Raw genomic sequence first — 12,323 nt, 5'->3', positions numbered from 1 at the left:
TTACTTTAACAAGAGCTTTCTTCCTCCATTTCCATTTTCCTCACACATCACATTGCTGTAACTGTACTTTCCTGCTAAGCATCTCATGAGGCTTAATGAGAAACCACTGTCAGGAGCCTGGAATCATTAGCACCACAACCACAAGTAGCTGTAGAGCTTTACAAGTACATCCCTGCTCATGGGTCCCAACGGCTGAGCACTTCAAGACTAGTTCTTAGCAGTCATTGCCAAATATTTTTACTGCCACATTAAACTTTACCTGCATGGCAATACCATCCGTCAGCATTCTGGCTTGCAATACAATCTGTGCTTATCCAAGAGACTCCCATTTCTACAGGATCAGAAATACCCAATCAGAGGTAACAGTCAGAGTTACACCTAGTGAATGCCAAATGGAAAGTTTCTCCTAACAGATTCTGGGAGTTGAATGACAGCTATTAAATTAAACTCACCAAAGAGATGCCTAATAACTGATCTAAGTTGCAGGTAAACAAAAAACCACTGATCTTGGTTAGCTCATGTAACTATCGTCAGGCATCAAAATGAATACAATATGCCTTTGTTAAACAGATGCCCCCCAGTGCCACTGTGGCTCCCCTAATCTTAAAAACAGACATTCTCACAGTAGATACCTGGAAGGACTTTCTTAAACTATAACCCCAGATATGAAACCAGGAACAACAGCAATATTCAGAGGACAAAATATAGCTCCTCCCCACTCACCCTCCAAGAGTAAACAAGTCAGGTTGTGTGTTACATCACAAAACCCACAACAAAATGCAAGCCCAAATCCAGAAGAACAAGGAGTTGTCTATCTTATCTTCTGGCATAGAGGGACAGCACCACAAAATTAACAGCCAAAATACCATTAATGAGTTTCATTTTCTGGCCTTATCTTCCAGCCTTCACACTGAAGCAATGTGCCGCATGCGATTTACAGCCTTTGACTTTCGTTAGACAAACCTCCCCAGAGCCACTCAGGTTTTATCATACTCAAGATTTAGAATCACAGAATCAAGGAATGGTTTGGGTTGGAAGGGACCTTAAAGCCCATTCAGTTCTACCCTGACACCTTCCACTAAACAGAACAATTAGAAAAAATTCAGTCTGAGAAAGTTAGCATGAGATTAATCTATTCTATTCTTCAACACAAATCTAGGAGATAATCAGAGAGTAAAGAAAAAAAAAAAAATCAAACATTTAAAGAAATGAACTTGAATAGTATCTTGTAATTCCACTCTACAGCATTCCCCGATATGGAACTACCTTGAGACAGCTATGGGACAGTCCACAGCACACATGAAAACAGTATCTTCAACACATTTCTGCCACCCTCCAGAAGCATCAGGCAGTTAAACTACTGGTTTTGTTATGTTCAGTTCTCTCTCTTCAATCAAACCGAACAGCGTGAGATCAGAGGTCCAGCTTGATAGTCCTGTGATCCAGCATTGGCCAGAGGAAAACCCAAGGGACAGGCTGCAACAGCCAATTCTCTTTTCAGCAAAACAAGAATCAGCAAAATGGTGCCCGAGTGGCAGACAAAGCACTGAAGCTCAGTCTGGACCTGGACAAGCTCTTATAAACCACAGTACCTTTCTCTTGTGCTACTAGCAACAAATCCACACACTTGGTTCTCACTTATGCAGGTTAAAAATTAAAGCAGCAGTGATTCATGAGCCCTACACTTGAACTACCATAGACCTTTCTGTGCTACAAAAAGCTGGAAACAATAGTTCACACTGAAAAATTTAAAAGACACTGTGATCTAGGGAGCAGCTTTAAGTATCAACCACAGAACTCCTAAGAGTCTGTCAGGAGTAAAGCCCTGCCCCTTTAACCTACAGGCCTCTGAAAAAGAGTGGACTGGGCAAATACGTAATCTTTATTCAGGGGGGGTTCAACCTCTCCTACTTTTTAGGCTATCACCTTCCACATTTCCTAGTAAAACTGCTTGATCATCATCATGGGACCTTGTTTGAAAGAGGAAAATTTCTATTGTGATTCTATTTGATTTACAGAGAAGAAAAAGACTCTTCACCTTTTAAAGTGCAAAGGATCAAAAATTAAGAGAAGCAACGCTGCCGAAGCATTACTTTATTGTTTCTCTACCCACCGACAACACTCAGTTATCATACCTGAATAATCTTCCAATCCTGAATTTCTTCCGTTTTGGACTTTAGTATAGCCTCTGACACTGTTTCTCACAGTACTCTACTTGAGAAACTGGCCTCCACTGGGCTGGACAGGCGCACCCTCTGCTGGGTAAAAACACTGGCTGGATGGCCAGGCCTAAAGAGCGGTGGAAATGGAGGTCAATTCAGTTGGAGGCTGGTCATAAGGACTGTCGCCCAGGGCTCAGTGCTGGGTCCAGTTCTGTTCAATATCTTTACCAATAATCCGGGCGAGGGGACTGAGTGTACCCTTAGTAAGTCCACAGATGACACTAAGCTGGGCGGGAGCGTTGATCTGCTCGAGGGCAGGGAGGCTCTGCAAAGTGATCTGAACAGGCTGGATTGACAGGCTGAGGCAAAAGGGATTAAGTTTAACAATGCCAAGTGCTGAGTCCTGCACTTGGGACACCACAACCCCGTGCAGCGTTACAGGCTTGGGGAAGAGTGGCTGGAAAGCTGCCTGGCAGAGAAGGACCTGGGGGTATTTAAAGGACAGGTAGATGAAGTGCTAAGGGATTTGATTTAGTAGCGGACAGGAACGGATGGTCTTGATGATCTCAAAGGCTTTTTTCCAACCTAGAGATTCTATGATTTTTAAACCCCAGAAGTCAGACAATATGCTTGTAGTAGGCAATGACTGAGAATTAGGGTGTGGAATACACCACATGAAGAAACAAATTAAAATCTATTCACTTCAGCTTCCAACATTAGTCTCTTTTGCCACTGTGATTCAGTTCACAGCAAAACACACAAACTTAAACAGTTCCAAACTAGCTCAAGCCTTGCCTGCATAGAAAGCCCATTTTAAAACCAGGTTTCAACTCACAAGCAGCAAAAGCATAGCTTAGAACCACTGCTGGGCTGTCAGCTCTCAGAGCCATGGAACAGCTACTGAGCTGCTACAATACAGAGTGTTTCGCGGCAAGGTAAACTATCACCAGCTGCCGTTTGCTACAAGAAATGTCGGAGAGATGTTGTCTTTGTGCACGGATATTCAGCGTCTGAGCTGTGAATGGCTTAAATGCCTGGGAATCAAGGACAAGACAGACAACTGAAGCACTGTTGCCATTCTAAGGGACATGCTTGCTCGCCAGCCATGCACTAAGGCCACTGCCATCAAATTATGTTGAACAGCTCCACAGAATTGCTCTCTATGCAAAACCAAACCCCATTTTCTCTTTCTGGACCTGTTCCTCTCTACCAACAACAGTAATATACCACTGATCCAAGAAACAGGCTTGGAGAAAGCTGCCAGCATCAAGTACCACATCCTCCAGTCCAGTTCAAAATGCACATATGCAATGCAGTGCTGAAATGATAGCCTGCTGACAGCACTGTTCTGCCAAGCTTTCCAAAGGTCGCTTCTCAAGCCAGTTCTCCTACCATGAGCTGATCTAATGCCAACAGCAGAAGGTTTAGAAGGCAGCACAGGTAGAAATACCTGCAGACACAATTTATACAGATCCAGAGGCACCTTAGCACTGGTTCTGTGATTCACACCAAGCTGAATGCACTATCACCTTTGTAATATCATGATGACACAAATCCATTTATTTAACTCTTTACTCTAGTTGTCTACTCTTCCTCATCTTTTCTGAAGATGCATTTAACATTTGCCACCTCTCAGTGGCATTAGGATGTTCCCCAGTTGCCACCACTTTAGGGGACACAGGGAGAGGTCTTGTAATCCTGTCAGTGCGTTCCCTGGGTGAATCTCACCCACTCCCATGAGTCTGTGTAAGACCATTTTACTTAAGTACTCTGTCAACTCATCTTCCTCGACCATGGATGGCATCTCTCTCTCCTCCTTAAATTCTGCCACCCCTGAGAACAGGCCCTGTCAGTGAAAGCTGAGGCAAAGAAAGTACTGAGATCCTCACTGCATGCTCTTGTTGTCACACGATACCTACTCCATTCAGCAGCAGGGCCATGCTCTGCTTACCCTTCCTGACTTGTAAAAGGTCTCTTGTGCTCACATTCTGGACTTCAGTCTGATTTATAGGGATAATAGCTTTTCTTCATGCATTATACAATATAAACCTGTCAATAAATGCACACCACAATCACACACAAGTATTTCCATACACTTCTACCCAGAGCAAAGGTAGCCCGCCACCACTGAAGTCATTCTCATGCAGAAGACAGGATCAAGTTACTTCTAAAAGCGCTCTCATCACCCACTTTAAAGATGTCAACGCACTGCTGAAACCTCTGAGCAGACAGGAGAACTGCAACAAAATCAAACTACCACCAGAATCTGGAAACAGCTCAAGCTCAGCTTCTCAGAGGCCCCTGGTCATAAAACAGAGCCTTCCTGAAAGCCGTAAGCAGTAGTTTGTGCTCAAAACTTGCCCTTATGTCATCTGCATAGCTCAGCTCCTACTTATATTTTGTTAACATTTGTGCCAGAAGAAAATGTATTCGTGAGAATCTGTTCAGAACAAAAGCAGCAACCAGTGACCCATTGGCGCTTGCACGTTCTGAGCTCTTCTTGGTCTCTCTGCAAGGCCAGCCCCCACAAGCGAGATACCAGACTTGGACAGATGGAATCACACACCTCTCCATGGAACTTTGTTTTCTTTGAAACGCAACCAAGTAAAACAAGTCCCTTAATATGGAAAGGAAGAACCCTTTCATGCAATGTTCCATATCAAAGCAGAGATCTAAAAGAACAGCAAGTGCTAGCAACTGTTGTTATAAAACACCAGTATCTACAGCGAAGATTGCCCTCAAATCAGCGTTTCAAGTTCTCCTAAGAGACCTCCTTTTGTCTTAGAAAACATCAGACACTGGTTTTGGAAATTATATGAACAAGTTGTGAAGATACGGGATCAAATAGGCAGTCGGAAACATCAAACCAGACGAGTGTTCAGACAGGACAGCCTGATGCAGCGAGGCTGGCTCGGCACTCCAGGTCCAGAGGTAAGGGGAAGACAGAAATAGGTAAAGGTGAAAGAGTGGGCTTTTTAAGAGTTAAGATTCCTAAAACTGTAATTCCTGTTACCATTCTTTCCATAACTATTCTGTGCGCCTCTGAACTGTTCTTATCTATGTCAACAGGAGGAAGGTCAAAGAGAGAGGACCTTAAATAGGTGTTAGTATCCTCTCTGAAAGCACTTTGTGAGTGCTTCAAAGGACCACAATGCCAAGATTCACACAAACACTATAAAAAAAAGAAAGACGAGCTGTAACTCAAGATGCTTAGATCAGTGCACAACCTGCTACCTTCTCTTTTCTTCTTTGTCTGGTTAAAGAAAAGCTTTCTTCATGAGGAACAGAGTAAGCCAAAGATTCTCTCATTATTGTGACAAGAAATAATGCTAGCTCTCATTCCTCTCCACAGCCTCAAGTAAACTCAACACGGGGGGCCCAGAACCTTTAGTTCCTTTAGAGAAAGCTTCACAGAAGAGGTTAGGGCTAAACAAATGCCCTTCATGAAGGGAAGGAAAAGTAAAGATGACTGCATTACACTCAGACCCACAAAAGGCACCCTTTGAGGGAATTAATTGGCTAACACTTATTCTACCTGTGCCAGTTGCCAGCAAACCCCTCGGGTGGCAGCTCTGTGTACAAAGTGGACTGCTTGTAAGCAGAGCGAAAGAATAAGCAAGAGAAAAGGAACTGAAGTGCCCTTAAAAGCAGGACTTGCATGCACAGAGGGCATCGGTCCTGACTGCCAACTAGATAAATCCATTTGTCAGCACGTTAAGTAGTTTAGAAGATCATTAACAAGGCTGAGTTGTTTTTGATTTTATAAGCAATGTTTCAAGTTATTATTTTAAATTTAGTTTTTAATCATTAAATAAATGACACTGAACAGTAAATTGTTTATACAACTGTTACTGTTGAATAAGCTTCCTTTAAGCACTGCCATTACCTTTAGGTGTTCCGCAGCACACGAATACTGTTTTTTAAAAATATATCAAACATCCCTCATTAGAAAATCCTACCAATTTGCCTTCTCTGTGTACTCCTACAAGACTCACCTGACAAAAGTCCAACATAATGAGTAAACGGAAAGTACCCAGCACCTTTTGGTGGCACTGAGGCCAACCAGCACAGACAGCAGCCGTACCATGAAGCGCCGAGTCTTGGTTAGTGTTGACTTGGTTGTTCACATAAATTTCCCAGATTCATGGCTCAGGAAAATTTTTATCACACTCTGAAAGCAAGAGCTGCCCTGGACCAAAATTGCATCAGGGATGGTCTCAACAGTTTTAGAGTAGACAACCAAGTTCCATAGCCAAAGAGTTTTTCCTGTCATTGTTTTATTCATGCCTACAAAATATAGCCTAGTACTGCTAAAGAACATGACCAAGAGTGAAATTGGGAGTCAGTACTGAGAAGTCAAAAAGAGAACCTAGGAAATCAGTGCAAATCCTGTATTTGCTCAAGTGAGTGGTCACACACACTCCGTAAGACAAGACTGAAAATGCGAACTACACTTGTCTTATGTGAGCAACAAACTGTCACTGCTATTCATTCGCTCTACTAAAGCACACAGTGAAACGAGGAATTACCCACATAAGATATAGGAGCAGAAATCAGCGGATGAAGGAGATTATAAAGGGAATCATCATTGTGATACCTGGCAAGCCAGTAGATACATAAAGTGCATCTTATCTACCGAGCACCAAATACAAAACCCCATCTATTACAGTACCTTCAAAAAGCTCAGCCCAAGAGATGGCCACCTGCTAAATGCCTGCTGTTACTCAAAACAGCAGGAAACAACAAAAACCAGAATTTCTTTACAAGAAGGCAGAAGTATCTGACAGAAGCGATGGCACTGGAAAAGACAGATGCATTAAGAAAGCCACAAGGTTATTTCACTGAGGTGAGATGTCTCACTGTGCCTCAAGGACAGGGTGACCGGCTACAAAACACCTGCTTTGTCCACTGACTTGCTGTAACAGAAGCACACTCTGCAGCCCAAAGCAGAGACTCCTGATCGTTAAAAGATGTACTACGTAATTAAAAGCTGCTTTCAGCCCCTAGACTTCGGCAGATGGCTCCTCCCGCTCACTAATGCCCTATAAAGACAGCTTTGTCCAACAAACATTTGTTTTCCTTGTTACCAGGTTTGGCCTTGCCTTTTAGCTGTTTTCAATGCTATGTGAAATAAAGATGCTCTTCAGTTCAGAGAGCCTTCCCTCCTGTATCTGCAGTGACATGCCCACGTTCTTCCGCGGCTCTGATAAATGCGCAGTGTCTTGAAGCTATATGAAAGCGATGCCAAGAAATCCCAAGAGGCTGATTTTCTTGGAATAATCTTAAGTCAACAAAGCTTGATTCAAAATCCATCTTTATTCCCCCCTCATCTAAATCTCAGCTTGACAGAATGTTCCTTATTAGTTATTTAGGAGAGGCCAACCTCATGCCTTCAGGTCAGCAACATAATCAATCATCAAGGAAAGAACATAAAATAAGCAGCAGCACCCAGGCTCCCTCACAATTCATGGCTCCCGCAGACACTTTCAACTCCCTCTCAAAGAGAAAAAGACAGGTAATGCAACCTCTCCTTTGGACACATCGCATCTGTAAACACCCCAACAAAAAAAATCCAGAAGTCTGACACAGTTCTGCATCCGGTTCACAAGTCAGTCAGAAGTAAAAAAGAAAATCAGGATGATTCAATGAGGGCCACTACAGGTAATAAACGACTGCTCTGGTTTATACAGATCCTTGTGGTGTTGCCTTCAGAAGTGCAGTCTGAGAATACATTTTGCCAATAAAGCTTATTTAAACAAATCCTGTTCCTCTTCCCTCCGCCTCATGTTCTCATCGTCCCCTCAGCAGCAACACAAAAGCTCTTTCAGGCTTGTAACATGAGAAAGAGAAGGCTGAAATGCTCTTGGTTAAAATGAATTGTATCTTTAAAGAAAAAAAATATATGGTCTCATTTCATCCCTCTCTCAATTCCGTTTACAAAGCACAGCAAAGTGTAACTGTAAACTACTTTTTATAGAAGTGTGTTTATTCCCAGGTTCTATTTCTGCTGCATTTCAGTATTTGTCACAGCAAACTGTAAACCATCTTCACACTGGAATGTGGAAAAGAACAGCGTAATGAGTGTGTACAGAGAAAGTTCATCAGTTCCAGATCTTCTGTGGAATCCACAAGATTCACAGCTGGGCCACCATAACTCTCTCAAACTCCACCAGAGTAACATTTGTTGAGAGGGCTTTTTGTGAAAGACACCAGGGAATGAAAATACGGAAAAAAAGCCTAGCAGTACTTATTGGTTGTGGCCAGGAAGAGTACCCCATCTCCTTTTGCAAGGACAGCTCCTAAGCCAGGGCCTCGACCCTGGCAGTGTTCGAGGTCAGGTTGGATGGGGCTTGGCTAAGCCTGGTCCAGTGGGAGGTGTCCCTGCCCACAGCAGGAAAGTGGAACTGGATGGGCTCTCAGGTCCCTTCCAACCCAAACCATTCTGTGATTCCTACCCAAGCAAGCCTAATGTTCATTCCCCCAGTCCCAGGAGCACACAGTACATCTCGCTGCCTTTCCCAGAGGGTTGCAGCAGGCACACAACGGAGCAGCTGCTGACATTCCAGTGGAGGGTGAAGTGGTGCAGAACCATCATCACCTACAGACTCGAAGGGGTGCAGTGAGGACCATTTATAAAGCTGTACAATGATGAGACTTCCACAGTGTCTCCATAAACTCTAGTGCAGTCACGCTGGCTACAACACTACATGACACAAACGCAAATTCGACAACTCTACAGTTACAAATGACAGTACTTGTCCTGCTGTTACACTGTATTGTTATTTGCATTTTAATGTTCTTGCATAAACCTTCAGGGAAGAAATCCTATTATCTTAACCATCTCTATTGTCATGTAATTTGACAGTGCTTTAAAAACCATAAGTAAGAGTGGAACTACCCGCACACATATACTAATTCCTCACCATCCTCCCTCTAAATTGCAGCAGAAAGTTGGATTCTGTGGCACTGAGGACACCTGACTGAAGTTCCTTTAAATGGTTTTGTTTCAAGTTTCATTGCAGCTTAAAGAATTGGGGAATAACAAATCCATATTTAAGCAAGTGTGCTGAAGCTTTCTAGCAGGTCAGACAACTCAGCAGAACAAAGCAGCCAGTACATATACAGCGATGAGCATTTGCGCTTTGTTCAGTAACAATCATCACTAAGGTGGTGATGAACCTCAAGGTAAAACCCAAAATTCACTCCATGTAGCAATTCTTCAGCTAAAACAGTTCTTTAGCTAAAAAAAAAAAAATAAGTTAAAAACATTAGGATGTAGAAAATGCCTTGGCCTAACACCTTCTTAGCTTTAATCATAAATAATTGCTTCCTCTTATACTAATGAGGAAGACAAAATGGAAAGTAATTTAGACAATTCATTCAGGGTAATAGCTTTGTGAGCTAATGTTGCTGCTGAGAGATTCAGCTTCAATTTCCTCGAGTACAATAACAGAACAGTAGTAACTTTTTCACTTCAGGGAGCTTTCCTAGCCTATGTAAATATAAACAGAAATCCCGTTATCTACTGATAAAAACAGTAAAGTAAGTTAAATAAAGTTTCATATGTTACAACTCCATGTAACAGCCGTCAACTCCCTGGATCCCAAGTGTAAATAAAATACTTCACTTACTGAAATCAATGAGAAATCTTCCGAATCCTTGCCTTTGGTATTGGGGCATGATCATTATGCAGGAGACATTGTACTTCTGCTGGCAAAGCTTTTCCTGTGGGAAGGAGAAACAGATCAGTGTGTCACCACAATGCTGAGGCGGGCAATCGCCTGCCCCCACCTCCACCCTAGTGAAACGTCCCCACAAGGTGAGCAGATACACGAGGTCAGCACCTGAGTCAAACAACCCCACCTCGCTATTTCATTATGAGAAGGAAGTAGCCAACATAACTAATTAAGTAATATTTTGAAGGGTAACTACTCAGCATCTTTTAAATAAATACATTGTCTAAACAGCATATCAAAGTTTAAGGGATGTACAGGAGGAGCGTGGGAGGAAAACGAAACTATCTCCATGCTTCACTGACCATTCTGTCAAGGGTATAAAAGTGGAAAACCATATCCGTACACACAGTGAAGTTGTATTTTCCACAGTTGCTACACTAAGTGCCTGCTGGTTTCCATCTGTATTTTGCCTTCTCTCTCTGAATGTGTATGGCCAGAAAGGAACTCCGTGCCCACAGGACTAAGAAGTCTTACTGGAAACATATGAACTTTTTCAAAGCTGAATGCTTCCCACCTCAACCCAAATTCAGGCAGAATGCTCAGAAGCCAGAGCTTTTCCAGACAGAACCGAGTCATATCATCTACAGCCAGGGCAGGCAAATATTACACTGAGAGTTTAAGACAGCAGAAGGAAGAACCTAAATTGGGAAGCTGCTCTAACAGTGTAAGGTTTAGGTTCTTTCAGATTTATTGATAAAAAGAAAGAGCCTTGAAGTCTTGCTACCTTTAACAAATTACACACATACACACAAATCCCCAAATCAGCACTAGGGAATCTTGAGGGAGCCCAAATCCATCAACCAAAAATACCCAGCTCAGCATAACTGACAAGAAGTCATGGCAAGCACACAGACAGTTTACGGCACTGTCTCTCACTTCAGTCTCCACACACAGGATGACACTGGAGCAGTGAGGACACTGACAGGATTGCACACCAGCACGCGCTGGCTTCCAAACGCTTCAGCTGTGAGAGCAGACACCTGTGCCTTGTTTCCCAAGGGTTCTTAGTTGCTGTATGGTGAAGCATTTTCTCTGTACAGGCTTCTCAAACTGTCCAGGCTGCTGCTAGCACAAAGTTCACTCCCCAGCAACGGATTTGTAATTTGAGTGGAAAAGCCAGGGCATACCTGCCCCCAACCAGCACACATACATGCTTTTAGGAAAAAGGGACACACACACACACGGCATTTGATACATAATTCCAGGACTTCAAGGGAATTTTGAGATGAAAGGTTTTTTTCCGCTAAGTTTTGGTAGCTAAAACATCCATGATCATCAGCTGTAACAAACAGACCAGCCAAAAGCAACAGTGGTGATGCAGGGGAAGAAAATGCATCCTTGCTGAAAGATGACAGGCGAAAGGATAAGAGGAAATAGCCTCAAGTTGCGCCAGGGGAAGTTCAGATTAGACATCAGGAACAATTTCTCCACCAAAAGGGTTCTTAAGCACTAGCAGAGGCTGCCCAAGGAGGTGGTAGAGTCCCCATCCCCAAAGGGATTTAAAAGATGGGCAGACAAAGTGCTCAGGGATGTGGTTTAGTAGTGGACAGGCATGGTTGGATTCAATCATCTCAAAGCAATTCTGTGATTCTAAGGAACAAATATCAACAGAAACTCAACACCTGGAGTACCTTAAATAAACCTATAGTCTGATACTGGCCTCTAGCAGAGCTGCCATGTGTGTGCCATAAGAACTGCTGACTGACAGGAGAGATGCAAACTGCATCTATTCATCTCACTGTGACTTTATCCCAGCAGGGCCCATATATCAGCAGGAACCGGTCAGACTCCCAGAAGATTGCTATAACATGCAGGTACTCTGTCAGGACTTCTAAACTTCTATGCAATATCTTCATACAAACCACTTCTTAAAGAAAGTTAGATATTGAGGGAGGCAGTGTCCCTAGAGACAAGAAGTACTGAATTTCTGGGTAACTGTCCATCACACTTCTTATGGACACAGTGACTAATGGAAGCTTTCCCTGTTGCAGATACATCTGATTACACTTCACCATTCCTTTTGGTCATGTTTGTCAAGACAGTCCACATAAATATTATTTTTGTCTATAGCAGTTATTATTTCTTTAAAATTCAAAGCAAAATCCCACAAGACCTTCATTCTAAAGCAGGTATCCACCATGAAGCCAGCAACTGCATTCCTACACTGCACAGAGTCGCTGCGCTAGAGCAGGCTGTGCACAGGAGAGGAACGTGGCTGGCGTTTCTGTCTCCCAGCCAGCTTAGACTCCTGGCAGTAAAACCACGAACACACAGCAAGAGTTCAAGCTCCTAGCACTTTGAGAAGTTTGACTTGCTATGCTAATGCAAAAATGGTAGGAGGAGGAAAAAGATTGAATTTTCAAGTGGAACCACAGCACAGTCAAAACGAAATGAAAGAAACAGAACACCACAACCAAACCAACAG

General features: G+C 43.0%; 1 protein-coding gene across 1 annotated transcript in view; it reads right to left on the bottom strand.

The window, feature by feature from the left end:
• KAT6B (lysine acetyltransferase 6B) overlaps positions 1-12,323 on the bottom strand; it is an 88,607-nt gene that overhangs the window by 12,048 nt on the left and 64,236 nt on the right. Inside the window, 1 exon segment of the mRNA XM_054071418.1 lies at positions 9,794-9,887. Coding sequence (XP_053927393.1) covers positions 9,794-9,887 — 94 coding nt within the window.

This window comes from Cuculus canorus, chromosome 7 (assembly GCF_017976375.1).
Source record: "Cuculus canorus isolate bCucCan1 chromosome 7, bCucCan1.pri, whole genome shotgun sequence".
NCBI classification, from domain to species: domain Eukaryota; kingdom Metazoa; phylum Chordata; class Aves; order Cuculiformes; family Cuculidae; genus Cuculus; species Cuculus canorus.
The sequence above is the reverse complement of the archived record's forward strand: the minus strand, read 5'-3'. Positions and strand labels throughout refer to the sequence as shown.